This window comes from Lolium perenne, chromosome 2, assembly GCF_019359855.2.
Source record: "Lolium perenne isolate Kyuss_39 chromosome 2, Kyuss_2.0, whole genome shotgun sequence".
Lineage (NCBI taxonomy): Eukaryota > Viridiplantae > Streptophyta > Magnoliopsida > Poales > Poaceae > Lolium > Lolium perenne.
This window is the reverse complement of record NC_067245.2, coordinates 198,111,789-198,137,878: the sequence shown is the minus strand read 5'-3', so window position 1 is coordinate 198,137,878 and position 26,090 is coordinate 198,111,789. Positions and strand designations below refer to the sequence as shown.

At 41.2% G+C, this 26,090-nt stretch overlaps 2 protein-coding genes across 5 annotated transcripts; both read left to right on the top strand.

The window, feature by feature from the left end:
• Window positions 1-3,655: 3,655 nt before the first annotated feature.
• Window positions 3,656-16,357, top strand: LOC127334340 (dynamin-related protein 3A). 4 transcript variants are annotated; one of them, XM_051360774.2, is made up of 21 exons: window positions 3,656-4,077; window positions 5,635-5,917; window positions 6,017-6,045; window positions 6,127-6,228; window positions 6,505-6,573; window positions 6,684-6,743; window positions 7,447-7,560; window positions 7,892-7,940; window positions 8,356-8,462; window positions 9,270-9,362; window positions 9,505-9,597; window positions 9,671-9,808; window positions 10,396-10,509; window positions 11,720-11,854; window positions 11,974-11,998; window positions 13,513-13,572; window positions 14,728-14,831; window positions 14,926-15,072; window positions 15,588-15,640; window positions 15,748-15,847; window positions 15,918-16,357. In XM_051360774.2, exons 1-21 carry the CDS (start codon window positions 3,727-3,729, stop codon window positions 16,029-16,031), a joined length of 2,340 nt encoding a protein of 779 aa, XP_051216734.1. In that variant the 5' UTR covers window positions 3,656-3,726; the 3' UTR covers window positions 16,032-16,357. The 4 variants fall into 4 exon arrangements, with proteins under 4 accessions (XP_051216734.1, XP_051216732.1, XP_051216737.1 ...); XM_051360772.2 differs by having other exon boundaries at window positions 14,716-14,831; XM_051360777.2 differs by lacking the exon at window positions 13,513-13,572.
• A 4,680-nt stretch (window positions 16,358-21,037) lies between these two features.
• LOC127334339 (probable metal-nicotianamine transporter YSL6) lies at window positions 21,038-24,950 on the top strand. The gene is made up of 7 exons (XM_051360771.1): window positions 21,038-21,386; window positions 21,540-21,712; window positions 21,822-21,919; window positions 22,840-23,025; window positions 23,174-23,315; window positions 23,720-23,852; window positions 23,946-24,950. The coding sequence occupies exons 1-7, from the start codon at window positions 21,038-21,040 to the stop codon at window positions 24,887-24,889; spliced, it is 2,025 nt and encodes a 674-aa protein (XP_051216731.1). The 3' UTR covers window positions 24,890-24,950.
• The last annotated feature ends 1,140 nt before the right edge of the window (window positions 24,951-26,090 follow it).

The following is a 26,090-nucleotide window of genomic DNA, read 5'->3' as shown; positions in this document are numbered from 1 at the left end:
TACTAAATATTTCTTAAACAACATGTTCTTCAAAAGTTATTCTTTTGAAGTATAGTAGAAGTAATCATCAACCATGTTCTGTAGAACTTAAAATTTACAACTGTTCTTTACATATTATTCCACCACTATTCTTTATGTGTAAGATTGTTATTATGTCTTATATCACTTGGTTATGATGCTAATATAACCAAACCCTAATAAGAACCTTGTTTGAGAACCATTCTAAAAGTGCAACCAACCCTAAAGAAATATTTACAACTCATACATCCTAAATCATCGAGGTTAGATTACGCTCGGGATGATTGCATCTCATACTATGCATTATAGCATCTTTGCCAGTTCTTTAAACATTGTCCTTACCGGACGATGATGGTATTTCAGCATTTGGAGTTCTCACGTATCGAAGCTTTTGCCTGCATAATCTTGCAGTCAAGAAAGGCAAGTTCATCGCTTGCTCATGTCATTTGAGTATTTTTACCAAATTACTTGCAAAGTACTATACTTATCACTCTTGCATAAAAAGCAAAAGTACTATTTTCATAACTATGAATATGACTATGTGGTGGGCAATGGAACCATGGTATGTGTTGATATGGTGGAGGTTCCATTGCAAGGGTTTATATCCATCTAGGATTAAACAACAAATGTCGTCCAGTGATTCTTGTGCCGTAATACCCGTGTTAACCATAAGATCTGGAGTGGGACGGAATAGTCAATTGTATTTCCACCTCTTGTATATCAACGGATGCGCTTTACCGTAGGCACTTGTATTCCAAAGGGGCAAGCGGCAGGCTGGGGAATCCCTAAGTCCCCACGGTAGAGACCGTAGGCACTTGTCGCCCGAGGATCAAGCGGCAGGCTGGGGAAGCCCTAAGTCCCCACGGTATTGCGGTCTATGATGGGTTGCATCTCTCGGCGAAGGAGTTCATGGTAGAGACCTGAACTGTTGTCGTGGTCGGGGTCCATCCCTAAGTGGTGTAAGTGGACCGACGAGGACCCAGGGTCGGAGTTTGCAACAACGGGTGGGTGTATGAGGTAGCGGAGGAATATGATTGGCTATGACCTTATACCGGGCCTCACACCAAAGGAAGTGTGGACGAGAACTAGACTCGGTTGGCACCAAGGTTAAGATCTCTTATGGGTAAAGCAACACACCTCTGCAGAGTGTAATGAATCGTGACCTGTCACTCCCTGTTCCGGGTTTGGAATGAACGCCTAGGAAAGGAACTCCATGAAGTTCTAGTAAACCGGTGAAGGCTGACGGACATAGTTCTTCTGAATAAAAGCAACCTTTTGAAGAAATGATTATGAAAACTTGCATTGGCCTATGACTTTCTGGTCTATGGCTGTAGCTAGTGCATGATACACATATTTCCTAATATGAACTTGCTGAGTACGCTCGTACTCATTCTATCCCATTTGAACCCTCTTCTTAGATCAAGGCACCGAAGGAGAAACTACCGTGGAACTCGAAGACAAAGAAGTCAACTGCAACAAGATGAAGAATCCAGTCAAAGAAGTCAATGGAGTCAATTTCTGCATCAGCTATAATGGAAACCTAGACTAGTAATAGAAGGGAACCTTTCCCTAATCCTAGCACCTAAGTAGCTAGATTTCTATAGCAAGCCAAGTAGCTCCTAAACTTGGATTAGCAATTAGATAGACTACGAGTCGTTCTTCTGGAGCTTTATTTGAAGTTTTACCTCACTGTAAAGTATGAGGTTGTGTTGATCTTATGTAAACAGCTCGTGTGTACTTCTATAGGCATACCTTGGACTCGCATATGTTTCTGTTGTACCACTCTGAGAGATGTAATATGAGTGGAACGGTGTTTCACTTGTGTTATGTCAACGACTTGTGTACTACACCATGCAGTGGTACGCTGGATCATCACACCTAGCTTCATGTGTAGATTTCTTGCATACAAGGATAGAACATTGTCCACCCGTATATTGTGTTTTTGGAATGGTAGATGCCGTTGGTGCAAATATGTCTACAAATCACATTTCACCTTACTCTTGTTGTTTGGATGACAATATTTACCATACTTCCAACCAACATCGCTTTAGTTACCAATCAATGCCCATGGCACCTTAGGCACTGACCCATCTGACAAAGGGTCAACCTTGTCAATGCCCATGATGATGGACTTGGGTTTATAGGAAGGAGGACACTGGCGAACCAACAAACCGGTCAGCCAAACTAGGCCGTCGACAAAAAGTATGATCAAAAGCTCTCGCCGAGATTGTATTATATGAAGCTAGGGTTATAGGGTGTATCGTCTGGTTGAATCTGTCTCCCCTCGGTGACTCCTCCTAGCCCTTATATAGCGGGCTAGGTCTCAGAGTCCACCTCGAGGTCGAGTTACATCATAGGTCGGTTCACCCGATATGGGCCTAGCTTTCCTAATTCACATAACGTAATATCTTCGGCTTCATCTAGATTTCTTTGTGGGCTTTCCCCTATTCCTTCATGGGCTTTATACCAGAGACGCCAATGTTGAAGATCCGATATGGCATAACCCATGTCACCATCTGAAGCCGGATCAACATCAATGTCCATTATACAATACCTACAAGATCGCAACAATTTCTTAGCACTAGCAATAGGAAAGTGCAAAGCACACAAACTAGTGCAACAAAAGGCATGCAACACTCATCATCAACTAAGATAACAAGTAAAAACTAACTTAAGAAGTAGGCAGTACCAACAACAAATTTCATATTCTCATCTATGTAGTACCTACTCATATTGTAATCTAACTTAGCCTAACAACAACAACCCATTAGCAACGGTAGCAACACACACGCGCGCAAGCACAACGACAACCGGCAACAACAACCCAAATCAAGTTGAGAAAAGCTAAAAGAATGGGGGTTAGGGAATACCTGATGTGCGACGGGTGGCGGCCAATGTCGAGTAGGTCGAGCTCGATCTGGGGCTCAATAACTTTGGGTGCCGGGCCAGAGAGGGGACGAAAGGGGCACAAAGGTTGCTTGGAGGAGCAGAGTCGATGTCCAGAGGCCTAGAGGAAGACCTGGAGGGCGGTAGAGGAGAGGCTTCACCAACAACGAAGATGTGCGCCGCCTCTATCCCCTTCCATCTCTCTCGGGTGTGGGGAAAGGTGTTAGGGAATCTTATCTGGCTGTTTTCCCTCCCACCTACCACCCTAGTTTTTCGATCACCGTCGGCTGACCATGGACGCGTAGCGAGCCGCTTTTCTCCGCTTCGCCTCGCTTCTGCGTGCGTAAGCGACGCTCAACGCTTACTCACACCGCTTAATCGTGTTTAATACCTAAGTTTACGCTCTTAAGCTCAACTAAGCACCCGCTTTTTTGAACATTGTTTAAATCTAAGACATCTTTTATGGAGCCAAAGGAGTAGGTAATTAAATACTCCCTCAAAGGTTTATAAAAATTTAGATGTATCTAGATATCAAATAGTAATAGGTACATCTAAATTTTAACATTCAACATGTTTTATGAGACGACACTTTGTTATGTGAAAAAAAAACTAAAAAAACTCCCTCCCGAGGTTCCATATTAGTGCTAGAAAAACCATATCATGAAATTTTCCTCGCGAATCAAAATTTGGAAAAAGCAAAATCCAGGTCAGGACAGGTATCTCACACGAAAGACACATCCAAAACCCAGCCAAGGAGAAAAGAGAGGAAAAAAGCCCTACGAGTTTCCTCTCGTCTCCCAAAACCCAAGGCTGTCGGCGGCGATGGCGGACTCGGTTGCGGCCGCTGAGGCGGCGCACCCGGCGACGGTGGGGCAGGCGGTGATCCCGCTCGTCAATAGGCTGCAGGACATCATGGCGCGGTTAGACGGCGACTCCGCCGCCGGCGTGGAGCTGCCACAGGTGGCGGCCATCGGCGGGCAGAGCAGCGGCAAGTCCAGTGTGCTGGAGGCGCTCGTCGGCCGCGACTTCCTCCCGAGGGGCCCCGAAATCTGCACCCGCCGGCCCCTCGTGCTCCAGCTCGTGCGCCACTCGGCCCCCGAGGAGTGGGGCGAGTTCCTCCACGCCCCCGGCCGCCGATTCCACGATTTCGAGCACATCAAGCGCGAGATCCAGGTCAGTTTCTCTGCGATTGCTGTAGATTTTGCTTGTTTGGTGCGTGCAGGCGATACGTTTGATTTTGCTGGGGGCTTGAAACGAGTGTCTCGGTCTCAGGCTTGTTTTCCGAGTGTAGGCTATATGTTTGCTGTAATGCTGGTGCTGGAAACTTAGAAACTGTGCTTCAGTTTTAGTGATTTCTGTACCTTTGCTTGTTTGCTGCTCGTACTGTGCAGGCAATTTCTATTTGCTGATTCCACGACTTAAACAGGGATTGTAATTCGTGTAAGGGTTATAGGCATTTTGCAGTTTGTATAATTTCTGGACGGAGCAAACGAGTGTGCTAGCTTAGCGTGTTACCTCTGCCCTAGCATTGACCAATATCGTGGGCTACATTTTAGTCAGTTAATGTTTATCTTGGCACTAGTTTATTTTGTCAAAAATAACTGTTCCTTAAACTTGGTAGCACATAACGTGAATCATGCACTTTTAGCATTTTCTATGGACCTTGCGCTGAGCATGTAATTATTCCTGTATGGTGGGAAGATCACAATCAGGTCAAAGTTTGAAGGTAGTTTTTGTTCCTTTTTTCCATCTCAAGGAACCACTTTGCAAGATGCAAGTAACCTAGATATTATTGTGCAGTTCCGGAACATCAGACTTGATTTGCTTGTTTACTAGCAGTCAGTTGCTCAATTTACTTACTGGTGCTTGTTAGCTATAGTATATGCTCAAATGCTGAAGCCAATTAGACATTAGCTGATTAGCATGTGAGAGACTCATATATGCTATAAGTATATTCTTGAAATTCAGAAATGCTGCCTTTATGGAACACTTAGGAGAGTTTGTCATGTGCTTACATGCCTATCCTATCTTGGCGGGTCTTGTGAAGTTGCACACTTGGTGGTTGGTACTTCAGAGATATGTGCTTGATCAGCTGTTCAGCGAGCATGTAACCTTCTTCATAGTGTGGTTGATGCACTTCCCCCTTATCCTACATGATCATTAATCTGTTGAGTGTTTACACTGTGCTTTGGAAACACATTATATTTTAGATTCTGCACAGCCTCCAGTGAGCAAGTCTGATTATAAATATTTGTACAAATATGCAGTAAAAAAATAGTAAGTATATATTGTGATATTATATTTCATGACAAATATGAAGGTATGTTTTATGTCTAACAAGTACAAGTAGTTTCTAGCAATTAAGGTTAAGAGGTTTGATCACACACTTGCTAGAATGTCACATATTTTGGAACGGAGGCATATTTGGTTTATTGTGCCGGAATCTTAGTTCACTCTCTTTTTTCCTTTTCCTTCTCCTTCTTGTTTTGGTTTCCTTTTATTTCTGTTGGGTTTCATATCCCAACTTGATTGGTTTATATGTCATTTTATCTGCAACTCAGCATGTACTTCTGAACTATGTGACACTGATTTTTTCGTTTACTCGTATTCAGTTATATTCTAGCCTTTTCATTTGTAGAATCTCTCAAATTATATATGATGATATTCTATTATTCACTAATTCAATACCTTCATAATGTTCTCACGAGATGAAATATTGACTACTTTCAGTCGGAAACTGACAAAGAAGCTGGAGGTAACAAAGGGGTTTCCGAGAAACAGATCCGTCTTAAAATCTTTTCACCGAATGTCATTGACATCACCTTGGTTGACCTCCCTGGAATAACTAGGGTTCCAGTTGGAGATCAGCCTAGTGATATTGAGTCAAGAATAAGAACAATGATCATGCAATACATTAAGCATCCAAGCTGCATTATCTTGGCTGTCTCACCCGCAAATGCAGATTTAGCTAATTCTGATGCGCTTCAACTGGCAAGGCTTGGTGATCCTGATGGTACTTAAGCAACTCTATTAAAGAATTGATTGTGAATTTCCTTGTGGTGGAAAGTAAGTATGAAGTGTAAACCTTAACCGTTTGCTCTATTTGTGACAGGATCGAGGACAATTGGTGTTATCACCAAGGTATTAATGTGCTTTACACGAACTGCAAAATTCTTAGCTTACTTAATGATTGCTATTTAAATCTTTATTCGATGGCCATAGTTGGACATCATGGACAGGGGAACTGATGCTCGTAACTTTTTACTGGGAAATGTGATTCCTCTCAAGCTTGGTTATGTAGGTATTGTGAATCGCAGCCAAGAGGTATATTCTTAGGCATAACTATGATTCCTAATAATTTTGTTTGTCATCTTAAATTTCCAGTTCCAGTTTCTCTTTTTTGTATCTAGTGCAAGGTTCATGTTGGCAACCACAATAGAACAGTGAATAATAAACCCATGTGCTCTTATATTTCTAAATTTCTTGATTTGTAGTATGTATTGGTCATGTAAACTTGGATCTTATCAGTTGATGATAATACTACCACCTAAATTTCTAAACTATTTGTTATCACTTCTAACAAATGGATGATTCCTACAGGACATCAACTTTAACCGAAGCATTAAAGATGCACTTGCCTTTGAGGAGAAGTTTTTCTCGACTCTACCTGTATGCCCAGAACTTATGATTTTTCTCACAGCATTACCATCCATTGTGAATTAGGACATTTTCTTAAAATCTGTGGTTGATTGCATTTAGCTCTATTTTTGTTTTAACAGGCTTATCACGGTCTTTCACAATGCTGTGGTGTTCCTCAATTAGCCAAGAAGTTAAATATGGTATTGGCCTATTGCTGTTAAATATTTATTCCTGTACTTTGCCCTTGTATCTTTTTATGTAGGTGGTCTCTCTGTACTTCATTTGTCAATAATATCCTGAACGATCTTCCTTGAAAAGTTTCTCGGAGATTAATTTGATCTTAGAATGAATTAGTCTCAGTTTACTGCATGATAAAGGGTCAAGAATGGGGCTTTCATGATTAAGTTGAAACCTCCAGTTTGGGCTTTTAGCAAGGAACTGGGAGAGTAAATTAGTGAAAACTGACGTGGTCAATAAAATTAATACTTCTTGTAATGGAAGCCTTGCTGAAAACTCTGCAACTTCTACCATATACTCCCTCCGTTCCTAGATATAAGCTATATAGTTTTTTGAGAAAAAGTCCAGAATATAAGGCGTATTGCATTGTGCCAATTATATGTACAATATTTTTAGAAATTTGATTACGTTTTCTTATCTTATGCAAAGTTTCCTATTAGCTCATGTTAATTGCCTAGGGTTAATCCCCTCCAAACATGGTTTAATTTTTCCGAAATTGCATTCTTTGATTTCCGTGCCAGAAACTATGTGGCTTATAATTAGGAACTGAGGAAGTATGTATTAATGCAGTATCTACGGGCACCTTTCATCCACAAATGGTATTAGTACATTTGCTAATGATATTCTATCTGTGCAGCTCATTAATATCTTGGCTCTTATTTGCAGATTCTACTAAAGCACATTACTGATATGCTTCCAGGTTTGAAATCTCGAATAAATGCTCAGTTGGTAGCAGTTGCAAAGGAACATGCTGCTTATGGTGATGCTGCAGAATCAACGGTAATTGCGTATAGATACCTCCATAAGTATACATTGTTAATAGTTGCTTTATGATGCAATCATGCAACTGTCTTGTAGTGCTGCGATGCATTAACTGTGCATATGTTTCTACTTTCTAGTTCGTTATATGCATTGCAAAGAGTAACCACTCTTATGTCATCCTTTATCGAACCACATAAATGACACATCGCATCTGGCTCCCTGATGCGTGTTCTTCTCAATAAGCATATATTTATCTGGTCTTCTCTTATTTCACTAACATTTTAGTTTGTTCCTAGTGACATTTTTTTTTACCTCTCAACCCTGCCTTTCTGGTCTTTGATACTTGCAGGCTGGCCAGGGAGTTAAACTATTGAACATATTGGGAAAATATTGTGAAGGTAAAGAAAATTAACCTGTTCCATAATTCCATTCGTTGTAAAACCAATGGTATTAAATTATGTTTTTTAAAACATTTTTAGAATTATGAACGCTGTTATAGTGATGCAAACAATCCTTTTTAGTCCCATTCAGTAATTATGTCAGAACACCGAAAAAGTACTACTATCCTTGAATTATCTTAACTGTCTAGTAAACATTTTCTTGTTTCTGTTTATCTTTATGTGACTCTTTGAATTACATGGCAATTTAGACTTGAGAACGTTTTCCGACCGCATAGATCAAAAAAGAAATAATTACTAAGAACCTCTTATGCAAAGTGATTTTCATGCAACTGTTGTCTTCTTTTCAAGCTTCCTGTTTGATTTTATCAAAGCTATGTTTTTCCAATGTTTATATTAAATTTCCTGTTTTCAGCCTTTTCTTCAATGGTGGAGGGCAAAAATAAAGTGTCAACAGATCAGCTTTCTGGTGGAGCAAGAATTCACTACATTTTTCAGTCAATTTTTGTCAAGAGCTTGGAGGTTTGCAAAAGCAATAACCTTTACATGTTTGCATAGCAGACATGTGTCTATCTAATGACAATTCACTATGTGTTGATGTGCTAATGAAATTTCTAAATAAAGAGAAAATTGCTCTCACATCAGACCAGTTCCTCATGCAGCACTACCAGAAACTAGTTTGCAAAAATACCACTCAGTGTTATGCTTCATCTAAATAAAGAGAAAGTCAAACAATGCAGGTTTACATTGTATGATCACGATGGTGTGCTGAATGGTGCATATTTTAGGAGTACTATGCGAGTTAAAATGGCTTTAATGGGCGCAATTCTCCCCTTAAAAAAGAGGGGAGATGAATACTTTTACTTGAAAATGATAGAGGTTTTAGGTTTTTTTTCCTTTGTTACTTTTGTAGATCAAATCAGGGGTTTGAATTTTATGTAATGGCTTTGTTCTTTGGTGCCTGGCATCCTATCTTTTTATCTCGAATTTGTTGTTACAATTTAATCCTGTATGCAGCCATTGCTAAATTCTTACCCACATAATATCCTTGTGATCTGTCCCTTCATGTCTAGATACATCCATTTTTGGGTAATTATTTTGAACCGGAGGGAGTAAATCTTCCTGCCAAATAGTTTAATTTCTGGCAGAAACAATTACCTTGAGTCAGTGTAACATTACCTTCGTATGTAGCTGTATGGAGTTACAAACTACATTTTGTATTCCCATAATTTTAAATAACAATATGTGGTATACTTTTCACATTATTCCCTTTTTTTGTGATGAATCTTGCAGTTCAAATTTCTTAGTTACTTACACTCTTATATGCAGGAAGTTGACCCTTGCAAGAACATAAGCGATGAAGATATTCGCACTAGCATACAGAATTCTGGCGGTCCAAAGGGTGCTATGTTTCTGCCAGAGGTTTAATTTTGTCTAGACGATGCAATCCTTTCTTGTTAAATTTTGTTATCTCCTCTCTGCATAAAAACATATTTTTATTCCAATTCATGTTTTTTACCTAACTCATCCATGCTCAAGTATGTGTTTTCCTGTTAAATTGTAGTTGCCTTTTGAGATTCTTGTCCGAAGGCAGATAGGCCGTTTGCTTGATCCAAGTCTTCAGTGTGCTAAGTTTATCTATGATGAGTTGGTCAAAGTATGTATTCATAACTCTTTTATTTCTTAGAATATCTGATCAAGTTGTTTGTAAGGAATCCTGAATAATGCAGATCAGCCATGGTTGCTTAACCAGTGAGCTGCAGAAATACCCAATTCTTAAAAGGCGGATGGGTGAATCAGTTAGCAATTTCTTGAGAGATGGTCTTCGACCTGCAGAAACAATGATAACCCATATTATTGAAATGGAGGTAAGTGTTTAGATTTATGGGCAATTATCTGCCAATAGTAGGTAACAGTTGGATTACTCTGGTGATGGAGTCTAATTTTTGGAGCTTCTACTTTCCTCAATCCTGGTTTCCAACTGAAAGTAACCATTAAACAGTGGGCTGCTTTCATACTGAAAGTTGCTTTGTTGCACTATTGTGTATGCTTTGAAAAGAAATTGGTTGATTAACGGTGTGGCTGCAGCAACCTACTGGTTTCCCTCCTCTATGTACAGTCTTTCTAAGTGTTCTATAGAAAGTTGGTTAGGTCTGCTTTTATTATTCTGTTTTAAATACTGTTGAATACATAGAACTGTGTTTCTTTTTTTTTTCTCCCTTTGTTAGTATTTTCTGTAGTGAGAACTTCATTTGTCATCAGCAAGAACTAAGTTTAGGTTATTATAGTCTATGAGCTTGAGCCCATATTTGGTTTTGAATTTTGTGGAACATGGATTGCTAATTCATAGTGGAGTTCCTGATACATGTTAACAAGCCTCTAGGTTTGTTATGCGCTTGTGAGTATATCTTTTGTGTCTATTTTCTTGTATGCAATGATGCAAATCTTTCTACAGATGGATTACATAAATACCTCACATTCAAGCTTTGTTGGAGGCAGCAAGGTTGTTGAACTTGCTAAGCACGATGGTCTACCTTTGAGAGGACCAACTTCACTATCGGCTCATAAGGTACCACCTTTTCCACCTCAGGTTTCATGTTACCGCATCTATTCCTGAATAACATAAAGAAGAATGGGTGTGACTTGGCTGTACCTTTGCGTTCAACTGCTCTGCTATCCGCAAAGTAGTTTTATTTTTTTAGCACCATTAATCATAGTTTACCTGTCAGTAAAAATTCAATGCTAAGCGTCACCCACAAGTGCTCCTTTTGAAGAAAACAACCAACTGATGGGAGCAGCTCAAATTGTATGGTAACTCTGAAATCAATGTGGATGGAATTTGTTGAATTTATACACAAATCGCCCGTAGCTTTAATAGTTCTGTGTCAAAATCTTGACGGATCACATAGTGTCACCACACATGTCGAAATCACACCACTAAAAAAAGAGAGATAACATGAATTGACAGCTTTGATTATTTGTTAGTGTGGTCAATTATGACTATTCACTATTTTAGGCCCCTCACAGCACTAATATCGTTTCATTGAGCCGCTCTTGCCGTCTATTAAAATTTTAGCCGACAGATAATAACACAATCAAACAATATCTACAGTAATAAAAGTACGATCTTAGATGCACATAAATCTCTTATCAACGGCTCAGAATTAAAGTTGAATCCTTGTATTTTATCATGGAATTGTTAATCCCCTAATCAACTCCCTACTAACTTCTGCCTAATTGCATTTTATAGATCATGATTTATATATGCTCAATGCATGACCTATTTTTTCCCCTTAGAGTAGTTTAGAAGATAAGAAATAATTTAATAATGAGTACTTATATTAAATTATGTTTTCCCCATTTGCTACAGTGCTAGTATATTGTAAATTATATTGTAAATTACGAGAAATGTGTATTTCACACATCAAGTTGCCAGTAAATATTAGCCATCAGATTTATATGGCTATAAATCAATTCAGGACTCTGAAAAAGAAATCAGAGGAGTGTACTCTGAGTCTCTGAACCTTCTATCTATTCAGTGAAATGAAACACAAAGGCTTTTTGCGTTTTCTTGAAAAATAAATCAATTTGTGACACCAAGTTTGGTGGATTTAGCAAGGATTCATCATGTGTATTTAACCAATAATTCAAGTGTAGACCACTATAAGATGGTACTTGACATGCATGATGAACACTTATAATTAGCTGCTAAGCTCATTTGATTTTGGTTTGACCCGGACAAAAAGTATTACATCCTTTTTCCACTTCCTTTATTGCAGGATGGTATTGCTATAAGTTCTGAGATGCAGTTAAAATCTTCTATTGAGAACAATATACAGCTCAAATCTGAAAGAGGTCAAAAGTCACGTGCTGTTTTTGCAAGAGATGCTACCAGAGGAGCAACAGCTGAGCAGGTTAGCAGATTTCAAATGATATCTTGTTACTGTTCGACTTTGGTTTCTAGATGTGTTATAAGATGGTACTAACATTTTTATACAACTTCATTTTCTGTCTTGTTTTCTTTGCTGGACAGGGATTTCAGCCTGATACTGATGCAGGTAAACCCTTGTAGCTCTGATCTGTACATATATTCTGCTTTCGAGATTTTGTAATTGTATCTTCTGCAAGCACGATGTCCTTGGTTACACTGAGTTGACTCCTTGTTTTCTTCCACTTCAGGCTGGCATGACATTTTTATTCTTTATTAGGGCATAATGATTCTTTTCATATGATATTGCATTTGAGTCAGGCTTTCCTGGCAGCTCATTTCATTTCATATTTTAACCAATTATATATTATATATAAAGTAAGATACTACCATTATTTGTATGCTATGCGAGCAACCTGTCTAAGAGGTAGTCCCGTTTTCTGCCTGGTTACTGTTACTGCTGGCATACTGGTATCGTAGATCATCCTCCAGTTGAAACACGTGGCCTGAACTTGAAAGACCTGGGTCAGGAGCGCAGGCTAACTAAGGTGCCGGTAGATCTAGGCCATCATTTCCGTGGCTTCTCCAGGCTGCAACCAAACAATATCTAGGCAGCTCCCAGGAAGCTCCAGGCCAGGCGTTGGGCACACAGGACACCGTTCAAACTACACCCTAGACCAGATGACTGAATCAGTCAGACTTGGTCATATATGGGATTTGCTAGTAGCAATGCATAGATGCACCACCCATATTCATACTACCATCTTTTCACTTTTCGTTTAGAAGAAAATAGCCACATTTAATGTCCAGAGGTGGAAATAGCACAACTCCTACATGGTTTGCCCCATAGTGGTTTAACATGAATTTAACGAGTCACTGGTGCTACCTTGCTGGTATAACCTGCCCTTAAACCTAGCTGATCTGACAGGTGCTGGCAATTTGAATCCTGCTTGGCACAAATTCATACCAAACAAAGATAAAAAGAAATCTTCTGATGATTAAGTTTTGAACTTTGGTATGACATAACCAAATTGACCTTTGTATACCTTTGGTTTGCGGAAAGTGTTTTTGGCTCCCGAGCTCCAGTGCTCCTGCCATTTTAAAAAAATTAAAAGATATTTTTACAAGTTACTAAAAAAATCTGAAAATAATTTTAGGGATTGTCAATGATACATTTCACGATCATGGAAAATCTTAACCCAAAATTCGTTTTATTTTGTGCTAGACAAAAATGACAAAATTTGATATGTTTGGGAGATTTGAAAATGACTACTCAGATCTACACTTTTATCATTTTTGTGTAGATCATAATATAAAGTATTTCAAGTTGATATTTTACACGTTTGTGGAATACAACATTGACTATATACGGATTTATTTTCAATTTTTTTTGAAACTCAAAAATATGATTTTTTATTTTTTATAAAAACAGGATCACTGGTGCCCAGGTGCATCAATTTTCTGTCCTTTGGTTTGTAGCACATCTATAAAAGAGCATTTACTCACTTGGAAGCCATATGATGTGAATACCCTTCGGTTGCGAACTTCAATCCGTACTTTTTGCTAAGTGATGAGATTGGATTTCCATTATAACTCTCTGATTTCTGAGACACTACCTCCATCCTCTTTTACTTGTCATTTCAGATATTGACACAGAGTATGTTTGGGTCCAAGTCATGGAAAATCCTAGCCTTGACAGGCGAGGTTAGTCATTTTGTAAAAATATATGCATTTTGGTGGCAATTTGGCCTGCAACCATGCTGCAAATTCTTGATGACCGAGGAGAGGTGAATCAAGTCTCCAGCATGGGAAACAAGTGACTATGGAAACAATATTGGATTAGTGGAGTTGTGGTCATCCAGATTGTTTCTTGTCTTGAACACCATCCATTAGGGCATGCATTAGAGCGTCACTGCTGTGGAGTCGTCGACCACCCATTTTGCCCCATCCATCTGTGTAGATACTTTTACTGACCTGGCTCTCGAGAAACAGTGATCGAAATACGTTTGATGAGTTCTCAAAGTATATTCTGCATTTTTACGTTTTTAGCCTTCACGCAACCAAGACATTGAGCCTTACTTTTGTGAGTTATATCTTAAATGCGTTAGATGAATCTTGTGTAGCTATGCTAAGTGAGGTAGTAATCTAAACACACTCAGTGTCCAATACACTGTTTGTTTTCCAGAAGAGTCCAATACACACTGTTGACCATTACTCAATATACACTGTTGACTATTATGCAATGATATAATGACATGCATGTACTTTTATACGAAACTTCAACTAATTGATATGTTCCGCCTATATGATTTGTGATGGTTTTCTCAATATGATTTGTGAAGGTTTTCTCAATCTGTACTCACATGGTAGGAATAGGATATTATATACCTTTCAACAACGTTACAGTGGTAGATTGATTAGAAAGGCTAACCTAGACATACTTAAGGAGTAAATAAATCCTGGGGATATGTGTCGAGCACTCTGTACATGCGTTGTTCCTTGTACCCTGTGCACCATTTTTGGAGCTACTCTAGAGGCACATCCTCATACATATTTGGCTTTAGCCCAAAAATGAGTTTTGTTTATATCTAACTTGCCTTAGTGTTTAGTACCTGCAAATTACCCCCTTTGTCCCTTAATATAAGATGTTATTACATCAAATATGCTCATATATTAGATGTAATAACGTCTTATATTAAGGGACAGAGGGAGTACATTATATTGAAGTGTTCAATACCTCGAAATTACAATATGTTAAATGGTTCTGTCCAAGTGTTCATTGCCACAGCTTTATATAAGGAGATATATTATTGGGTTATCATCTGACATCTGGTATAAAAAATGTAGGAACAAGTGCAGCAGGTGGAGGCCAGAAGGGTAACTCTCTAGTTGGTGGGAGTTTGTCAAACATGCCAGGACCGCGAGTCCTAAATAGCTTATACTCTATGATTCGGTTAAGAGAGGTAAAATTTGCTATCACAAGCGAGCCTTGAAATTCAGAATTCCTCCGATTTTAATAATATTTTAATCTCTAATTGTCGTCCTTATTTGTACCAGCCACCCATCACATTGAAACCATCAGAAAACAAGACTGACCAGGATAGAACAGAGATAGCAATTGTGAAGCTATTGGTCAAATCTTACTATGACATTGTCAGAAAGAGTATTGAGGATGCAGTTCCAAAAGCTATAATGCACTTTCTGGTAAGTTTGTCATCTACGTTGCAGTGGTCCCTGTGAAAGGTACCACGTTGACTATCTACATATTGGTGTATTGCATTATATTTCTACTTGACTTGGGACTCTCTTATTTGTTGTTCTTTGCGCCAGTTGTCAGAGTTCAAAAAAGTTCATACCTCCAATATTGAAGGTTGAATAGCAATGAAAACTGGGATGCATCATTTACTTGTGGATGTTATGATAGATATTTCCCTCTGTAGATGTATATCCCATATAATATTGCTATGCTCTGAAACATAGACATTTTACCCACGATCTTCAACATTTCTCATGATAGAACTTACAATTTCCATCTGTTCCTAGTTAGCATAGTCTTGCATGAACTAAAATATTGTTGCCAAGAGGTAATAACTTCAGTCAACGCTCATTGTGCCAGCCAAGTATAATTGCTTGTTGATCAATGTTGCAGTTGGAATGTAACTTGCAATGTAGTTGCTGTATTAGTGACACCGGTGTTTGACTGATATTTTTTACTTAAGGTGAACCACACAAAGCGGGAGCTCCATAACGTTTTAATTCGGAAACTATACAGGTGAGTTGCCTTTGGTTTTTGTACTTACTAGTGAGCAGCTCAATCTTACAATTTGAGATTACTTCCTATCTGAAAGAACTATTTTAAAATGATTATCTGATGTGTAGAGAGAACCTACTTGATGAAATGCTGAGGGAAACAGATGAAGTTCTTATCAGACGGCAGCGTATTCAAGAAACGCTCCAAGTTCTCGAACAAGCACATAGGGTATTACTTCTCTCCTAAATGACCTTTTCAACTGATGTGTCGAGCATCCTTTTGATCTGAATTTTTTCAGACGCTCGAAGAGTTTCCCCTTGAAGCTGAAAAGGTCGAGAAGGGTTACAGCCTATCTGAATATACAACCGGCCTTCCAAAACTCGCTGGACTTGGCAACCGCAGCCTCAGCTAGTACAGTTAAAAGATGCATCTCATGTAGATGAACATGCCCATGTGGCATCTTAGTCAAACACAGATGCCAATTAAGGGCACCTCTCCACTTTATTTTGATCCAATCCTCAATCATTTTCGAGCATTGCGCTTGAGTTTTGACCTGTAAATCCAAACCTTTGTGCTACAAGGGTATATACTTCGTTGCAGCTATTGCTGCAATGGCACCTCCATAGCAGCAACAGTTGTGCCCATATATAGCTGGAGTAGATCAATATCATCCTGTACTAACTATGACGTCATCAGTCAGATAGCATCAATTTCTGTCAACCGGTGCTAGTTCTTTCAGTCTTTGAGGCGTAACGTATTTCAGCATTTAATTGGTGGTTCTTACTGTACTCCTTCCGTCCTCGAAAGAGTGTATATCTGGGTATTTTCAAGGCATATTAAGGATTTTGCATTAGAAAATGTCACACGCCATCTTTCACCTCTTTAATTTCTTCACATTCAATGAGGTAAGTGCATGTAAAAAATAAGAAGACCATGAACTAAATGTTATTGGTCTTGATTCTTGTGTGATGAGAGAAAAGTGTTTTTTCCTACTCCTTTGATCCATATCACTTCCACTAAAAGGGATGTATCTATAGTTAAAATTTGCCTAGATACATTTATATTAATGTCAACTACTATGAATTGGAGGAAGTATTTTTTAAAGAGCATAGGAAAGAGAAAAGTACACTCTTTTATGGATAAATATTAAACCTAAAACATCCACTTTATTTGAGAATGCAGGGAGTATTGCTTGAACTAACTAAATACAGCCTCAAAATCCGCAAGTAAAAATTACGATACTTTAGACTAGTCACAATGGAAAGTATCATACATTAGTATCATGTACATGATACTAGTTTGTGATATCACCTCCACAATGCATAGTCTCATAATATGGTATCATATTTATGTCATATTTAATGTTTTGTAGAATCTCAATGCAAATATATGTACATGATGTATTTATCATGAAGTTTTCTAGGTTTATGTGTCATGATACGGTATTATATTATGATACTACGTACTCCATCCGTTCCGGTTCACAGTGCCTACTCTGAAAAAATATTTGTCCCATAATATCATCCCACTAAAGCATGCATGCATTTAAGTACAAGTAGTAACCCTCTCTAATTACTCCCCACTTTCTCTTTCTCCTTTTCTTAAGCGCGCTGTGCATGCGGGTGCGGTACGAAACCAAAGGAGTTTTCATGTGGTCCGTTTCCGTTTTTGCATGGAGTCGGTTAGCATTCGCTATTAAATAGAGACAGCTGATTGGAGAGAGGTAAGATTTGAGAAGAGTTTTATGTCCAATAAACTGTTGGCTTGGTCACGATGCAAATTCATGTGAGTCCTGTGAACCGGGACGGAGGGAGTACTACCCTCATCTCTCACCTCATTAATTGATATGAGACATTAGATTTTTGCCAACAGCATGCATGATACTACTTGTGATACTCCCATCGTGGCTAATCTTAAAGCATCCCGGTGGCCCTCAAATAAGTCTGTTGGTGGCACCGGACGTAAATATCGTGCCCAGCTGTGGCCTCACAAGTGGCAACGCTACATTGGATATCCACATGCGGGTTAGCTTAGCATTTGGTCAACCTAAATTAATGTTGGTGCCAACCGCGTGTCAGCATAATAAAAGTGTGTCAACGAGGGACGGAACGGAACCATGAGACCTTTTAATCCTCAAATTTTTTTGAAGGCCGAACCCTCATTTCCCCACTCGATCTGGACTAGTGCAGGTCCAGAGGCAAAATTGAAGGGCCCTTCATTTTGGTCAATGCGTGCTCCTCCGGAAAAGTCCGGTTTGAACCTGGGTGCATGTAAATCCTAGTTGGAAATGCATTTTCCAAATGTTAAAAAATTCTGAAATAAAAATATCCGGGTACGTACGCATGTTCCATGTGTGTAGAAAGTTTTCGCGGAGAAATCACTTTTTTATTTTAGAATCTAAAAAAGACAAAATACGTCACATATATACTGCTATATAGCCCTGCAAAATTTCACTTTTTTGCCGAGACAAAATAAAAGGTTTTTTCGTCACGAAACTCATGTCCAGGGCACATATTTGAGATCATCTGGGAAATCATTTTGTGTTTCAATTTTTAAAACATGTTTTGACATCACAAACCGAACTTTTCAAAAAGTGGGTTCACGTGCCCCCATGTTCCATATATGCACTCTCGTGCTCCTCCTCTGAAATTTCCCCCAACCTCCTCCTTGCCTCCTCCTCCTCTGGTCGACCCCGCCCGCCGCCTCCGCCGAGCTCGCCCCACCGCCGTGACCTGCCGTCGGCCCCCGCTGCCTCGCCCCGACTCGCCGCCACCCCGATTCTGCCGCCGCCACCTCCAACCTCGCCGTTTCCCGTCCGCCTCCGACCCCGCCGTCTCTCGTCCGCCTCCGCCTCTCCCGCCCCGAGGCCGTCCTCCTCCGACCCCGCCGCCTCTCGTACACCTCCGCCTCTCCCGCCCCGAGCCCGTCCTCCTCCGACCCCGCCTGCGACGAGCTTTCCCAGCCTCCGACCCCGCCCGCGACGGTAAGCTCCAACCTTTTATTTTTGTATTTTCATTTTTGGTTCATTTTAGTTAGATTAATTGTATGTGTCTCGGTATTTAGATTGATGCGAACATGGACAGTTCGATGTCCGACAGTTCCGGTTGGTCATCTTCGGATGATTCGGTCATCGAAGAGCTGCTCGAAGACGATGACATCGATATGAAGGTTGCTCTCGTCGCCGTGAAGGAGCTTCAGGTCCGCGCGATGCTACTTGATCGGAGGCAGGGGTCGAAGATGGGTCGCACTTGCATCCCTAGGAACCGCGCTCTCGGCCACGACCAACTCATGCAAGACTATTTTGCAGAGGCACCAACATATCCACCCGCCTCTTCCGTAGAAGGTACCGAATGCGCCGCGACTTGTTTGTGAAAATAGTGAAAGATTTCGAGGCCAACACAAACTATTTCAACTTGCATAGAAACGCAGCCGACACCATGGAATTTAGTGCATTTCAGAAGATATCAGCGGCAATGCGGGTGCTCACCTATGGCATACCCGCGGACTATACGGACGATTATCTTCGCATTGGCCAAGATACAACCACGGAGTCCGTGCGTAAGTTTTCCAAGATGGTCATCCGTTTGTATGGTGTTTGGTATCTTTGAGCTCCGAACGAGCATGACACAAAGAGATTGATGGAGATGAATGAAAAAAGGGGATGGCCGGGCATGCTTGGTAGTCTAGATTGCATGCATTGGACATGGAAAAGTTTCCCAAAGGCATGGCATGAAATGTATTGCGGTAAAAGCCGTGATGCTACCATTGTGCTTGAGACCGTGGCATCGGAGGACTTATGGATTTGGTATGCTTTTGGGTTGTCGGGAACAGTCAATGACACCAATGTGCTTCAAATGTCTCCTTTATTTGCAAGACTAGCTTCAGGTGCCGATGGCATTTATCCTGAGTAGGCAACTCTTGTGAAGTCCATTAAAGAGAAGAAAGGAAAACCCTTATCAAAGAAAGAAGCTAATTTCACAAAGGCACAAGAGGCAGCCCGCAAAGACATTGAGAGAGCTTTCGGTGTTTTGCAAGCAAGATTTTCCATTTTTCGAGGCCCAACTTGTTTTGGGATAAGAAAACCTTTGTGAACATCATGAAGTGTTGTGTCATTTTACACAACATGATACTCAAGGATGAGAGGGGGTTAAATTTGCCATATTTTTATGATAATGTTGGTACCCGAGTTCGAGCGGAGAGGAACCCCGATCGCCTTCAAGCTTTTCTCCAAGCATAGCGGGATATTGAAAATGCCAGCACTCATAACCAGCTCCGCGATGATCTGGTCGAGCACCACTAGCAGCTGCTTGGCCATGGCCAATGATCTACCTTTGTTTTAGTTGATTCGTGTTCCATTTGATTCGAACACTTATTCATGTTCTATTTGCTTTGAACTATTATTGTAATTTGCAGAAAACATTGTTGTAATAAGTCGACTTATTATTGTGTGTTTGAAACTATTATTTGTTGGTGTTTTAGATAGCTAGAATGGTTATTATGTGCTGTAAATTGTTATTGTTGCTGTTGCAAGAAATTCTAAAGAAACTGTTGAAATCCTGTTTTGAGGGTCTGAAGGCTGGGCCGCAGATCAGTGCCCTCAAACCAATTCCGTTTTGAGGGTTGGTTTGAGGGCACTGATCTCCGCCAGCCGTTTTGGACCTTCAAATTCGTATTTTCTCGGTATTTAAATTAATTTAAGGATTACCAGTTTGAGGACACTGTTTCTATGTTTTCTGGAACTCCAAACCGAACGGGGCCTTAAGCATAGTTCTTCCAAGCCGTGCCAAATTGCCAATACTCAGCCCAGCTGTGTTCCCATGATTCAGGTTTAGCAACGCACCAAATCAGTACATTTGTGGCTAACATTACACCCGGCCCCGCAGGGATATAATGCAGGCGTCCTGATGGTTCTAGCGACTGTATATTTGTGGTTACACTTACATCTGGACCCACAAAATCTTAATCTAAGCGTCTGCACGGTTGATTAGCGCAGCAAACTGCAAACATACGCAGGCGCAGTAGAACTGTGTGGCTACGGTTAGCTCGACAAGGCCCCACCGGACAGCGAGCTGCCGGCTAGCACCACCCGCATGTTACGGACGGGGACACGGTAGGAAACCGAGCACGATTCACGGCGCGCTCACTTTTAAATTCGGCTTCTCTGACCACCGTGGCACAGACCAAGTCTAACTCTGAACGTCTTCATGGCAAAAATGAAGAATCCAAATCACAACTGACGGATGGGGCCTGCATGGCAGTTTGGAGCTTGGCAGCTGAGCTTAAATACACACCCTCCCCGCCTCATCACTCCCAGCCTCCTCGTCATCCTCGTCTCCTACGCTACACGAAACCAGCTAGTCTAGCTGCCGACGAACTCATAAGACCCGAGGGAGGAGGGACACTAGCGTCCGCGGGAAGATGGGATCCGAGGCGGACGCGACGGAGCTGAATGGCCCTCTCCTCGCCGGCGCGCCGGCGACGGCGGAGGAGACGGTGCCGCCGCCGTGGCGGGAGCAGCTGACGGTGCGGGGGATAGTGGTGAGCGCCATCCTCGGGGTGCTCTTCTGCCTCATCACGCACAGGCTCAACCTCACGGTGGGGATCATCCCCTCCCTCAACGTCGCCGCGGGCCTGCTCGGCTACTTCCTCGTGCGGACCTGGACGGCGGCGCTCGCCAGGTTCGGCATCGTCTCCAAGCCTTTCACCAGGCAGGAGAACACCGTCATCCAGACCTGCGTCGTCGCCTGCTACGGCATCGCATTCAGCGGTACGCGTCCGATTTTGGGGACTCTGGTTCATGCTACGTGCGTTCCCTGAGTTGGGAGTGCAGTGAATATTGCTAAATTTTGCTTCTGAATTCTCATTCACCCCTTCTTATGGAGCTCACATTATGAACTGACATTTCTGTTCACGCATGCAGGTGGCTTCGGATCGTACATGCTTGCAATGGATCAGAACACTTATGAGCTTATCGGGGCTGATTATCCTGGTAACAGGGCAGAGGATGTTAAGAATCCTTCACTGGGTTGGATGATCGGCTTCATGTTTGTTGTTAGCTTCCTCGGTCTGTTTAGTCTTGTTGCGCTGCGCAAGGTACTCACTCATGTCTTGGAACCACGCATATGTCATGTTTATCTGATAACATTTTTTGTTTTTGGATGAATTTAGTAAATTTAGCGTATGTTTTTTTTGTGTTTGCTAGGTGATGGTAATTGATTACAAGCTCACCTATCCCAGTGGAACTGCTACCGCAATGTTGATAAATAGCTTCCACACTACTAGTGGAGCCGAGCTCGCGGAGTAAGAAACGGATCATAGTTTAATTTCGTTAATTTATACTTATATTTCAATGTACATCAATTCTTGGTCTTCTGTACGATGGTTCCTATAAACAAATCTAAAATAAATCTTCTTGTATTTATGTTAGAGTTAGACCAATGACACCTTTTCTTTATATAGAACAACAATAGTTTGCCACAATAGTCTCGTGAAGTTGCAAGTGACAGCCCATTATATTTCTTTTTGAGGTTAAGACACCATTATATGCATTTCATCTATCAAGTAGTTAGGGGATATGATAGCCTATTTTGACTGCACTTTAGTGAGTAAATGAATGTGCGCTAGGTAATTTCATCATATTTTGTCCTTGTAATGCTCAAATAGAAACCGCCGGTCGTACACGGTTTTATTGATCTATTTAGGACAGTTGAATTCTACTCTCTCCATGCCAATGAATAAGGCCTTTAAAAAAAGTGAAGGTAAGTAATGTTTGATCAAATTTTTAGAAAAATATAACAAAAACTATAATATAATATAGATATCATATGAAAAATATACTTCATGATGTATCCAGGGATATGCAATTTGTATTCTACATGCTAATGATTTTGTTCAAATAACTTGGTAAAACTTAACGTAATTTGACTTTTAAAAAAACGCCTTGTTCATTGGAACAGAGGTAGTATTTGATTAAGAAAAGGAATGTTGCCATATGCTCTTTCCCTCTCTCTCAGAAGCTTATCATTCTTGGGAAAGGTGTCTGCAATGAATTGTTTAATTAGTGCAGTAGGGTGGATCTGAAGATAGAAAATACCAATTTCCTCTGTTTGTACAGTATTCATGCAGCATGTACTACTTGTACTTGTTAAATTGCAATGTCCTTATCGATTTTCTAAGTTTCTTGAGCCTTAACGCTACTAATTTTGTTTTTGTGGTTGCAGGAAACAAGTTAGCTGTCTTGGGAAGTATTTAAGCATTAGTTTTATCTGGAACTTGTTTAAGTGGTTCTTCAGTGGTGCTGGGGATTCTTGTGGCTTCGATAATTTCCCATCTCTGGGGCTTGCTGCATTTAAAAACACGTATGTTTTCCTTAATGTATTTTTATTCCTTCAACGTACAAGACACTGAACGAATACATTTTAGTTTTGAAGGTCGAAAGAAACTTGCCTTTCTTGTCTCCTTACTCCTTAGGGCTCTAAGCTGCTTTGACCATGTCTGTCATGTGACTGATATAACTTATGTCATATGAAATTACCCATGTTTCAAAATGGACCATCCACTGCATGTTAACTGCTCTACACTGCTTGGAGCCATTATATCTTGGGGTTTTCTTTGGCCATATATAACCACGAAAGCTGGGGAGTGGTATCCAGCTGACCTGGGAAGCAACGATTTCAAAGGACTCTATGGATACAAGGTATAATGATTGAAGATTTTTTTCTTACTGATTTTTTCGATAATGGGCGCTTTTATTACTTGAAATTTTCTTACTGATTGGAAATAACTTCAAGTTTCATACTGTAAACTGGCAATCCACTAGACCATGAATCATAATGCTTGGTAAAACAATGTTGCTTGTTTTCCCCCCATAATAAATTAGCCAAGTGTATCTGAAGTCAACATGTGTATTCACAAGTGGACATTGTGATCTTGACTAACTGAGTTGAAGGATAAAATTGTTAGATTTCTATGTTTACTTAGTGAACATACCGATGGCACATCTAGTTGGATTACTACTTATTATTCTTTGTTCAGAGATTGACTAGTCTCTAACAATTTTATGTTTAACAAAAATTAAGTTGTATCTACCCTGCCTTCCAGGTTTTCATACCTGTATCCGTGATACTTGGTGATGGTATCTATAACATCATTAAGATCATTTATGCTACTATCAAGGAAATAGTGAATGCACGATCAAAGCAAGGAAGACTCCCTCTTGTCTGGGTTCAGGATGGTAACGTTCTTGTTGTATGGTGTTTACGGTTTACCTACCAATATATCATAAATCATGCATGCATCTCATCTTCTTTCCTTTCTGTTGTTGCAGATGATGGAAGTTCTAAGTTATCATCCGAGGAAAAACTTCTCAACGAGGTATTTGTAAAAGACAATATCCCTCCTTGGTTGGCAGGATCTGGTTTTGTGGGCCTTGCAGCAATATCAACTGCGACTGTACCAATGATGTTCCCACAGTTTAAGTGGTACCTTGTCCTCTCTGCCTATGTTGTTGCTCCCCTACTCGCCTTCTGCAACTCTTATGGCACTGGCCTGACAGATTGGAACCTTGCATCCACATATGGAAAGATTGGCCTTTTCATTTTTGCCTCATGGGTTGGCCAGCATGGCGGTGTGATTGCGGGCTTAGCAGCTTGCGGTGTTATGATGTCCATTGTATCCACAACTGCCGATCTCATGCAGGACTTCAAGACTGGTTACCTGACCCTCTCTTCGCCAAGGTCCATGTTTGTGTCACAGTTGATTGGGACTGCCCTAGGCTGTGTCATTGCTCCTCTCACATTTTGGCTTTACTGGGCGGCCTTCGATATTGGCAATCCTGATGGCATGTTCAAAGCTCCATACGCGGTCATCTTCCGTGAAATGTCAATCCTGGGTGTAGAAGGATTCTCAGCGCTGCCCCAGCACTGCCTAGCAATCTGCACTTTCTTCTTTTTTGCAGCCATAGCTATCAACCTCCTGAAGGACGTCACTCCAGGCAGCGTGTCAAAATACGTCCCGCTCCCAATGGCCATGGCTATTCCCTTCTACATCGGAGCATATTTTGCGATCGACATGTTCATCGGGACGGTCATCCTGTTTGTCTGGGAGAGGTTGAACCGCAAGGAGTCAGAGGAATTTGCAGGCGCGGTTGCTTCGGGTTTGATTTGTGGTGACGGGATCTGGAGTGTCCCTTCTGCGATACTGTCCATCATGAGGATCGACCCACCGATGTGCATGTACTTCAAGCCATCCGTTGCATACGGCTTAATGTAGAGTGCGGTTGTTCTTTTTTACTGAGGCGCACAAATAGGAAAGCATTTCGCCGTGTACATACACTACAGGAATGGGCCTATACGCCGACGGCCAAACCCTACGCCGAGGGCATTTTATCGGGGCCGTCGGCGTACGGCCTCGCCAGGGCAGCGCCGGAAGCCGATCGTCGGCGTCTAGGTACCGTCGGCGTATAGGCTCCTACGCCGAGGGCCGCCGTCGGCGTCTACCTGGCCCTCGGCGTAGAGGTCTCCATCACCTCCCCTCGCACCCGCACCGTCACCGCCCTCTCACGGCGTCAGACAGACGCCGAGGGCTACCCTCGGCATAGGGCATGGCCACCCTATGCCGACGGCCACCCTCGGCATATAGACTTTTTTTTTTATTTTTTCTTTTCTCTCTCTCTCATATTACTTTATATTATGTTTCTATTATTTATTTACTAGTATGCATTATGTAAAAAATGGTTCTATTTTTTAAGAATTCGTAGATGGCATATGTAGGTCCCACGGGTGACGCTCTTCGCAGACGGGTCAACCGGAGCCACTAGGCCCAACATTTGCTATCGATGTACATATGGGTAGATCCGCGGGGTCCCCGCCCTACGGTTTCCCTAACCCTAACTCTAACCCTAACCCTAACCCTAACTCTAACCCTAACTCTAACCCTAACTCTAACCCTAACCCTAACCCTAACTCTAGCCCTAACCCTAACCCTAGGGTTTCCACATACATTGCTAACTCTAACCCTAACCCTAACTCTAGCCCTAACCCTAACCCTAGGGTTTCCACATACATTGCTAACTCTAACCCTAACCTAACCCTAACTCTAACCCTAACCCTAGGGTTTCCACATACATTGCTAACCCTAACTATAACCCTAACAGATCACTTGGTAAAACCCTAACCCTAGGGGTCCCGCCCTAGGGTTTCCCAAGAAACAGATCACCGGAGCGTCAGAATTGTTGGAAAACTTGCTTCTGCCCCTAACATACATGTACAAGTGTGATGTAAGGTTTGGCTAACCTTGGATGTACCCGGCGTTGACGATTTCCGCATAATGGGCTACCAGTTGGTAAAATCCAGGATCCGTATGTGGAAACCCCGCCATGGCTCGAACGGAGCCTATTTTATGGTAAAGTATGCCCAACCTATCGTTTCCATGTACATATGTCCTAAACAAAGCAAACTAAATAAAAAAGTCC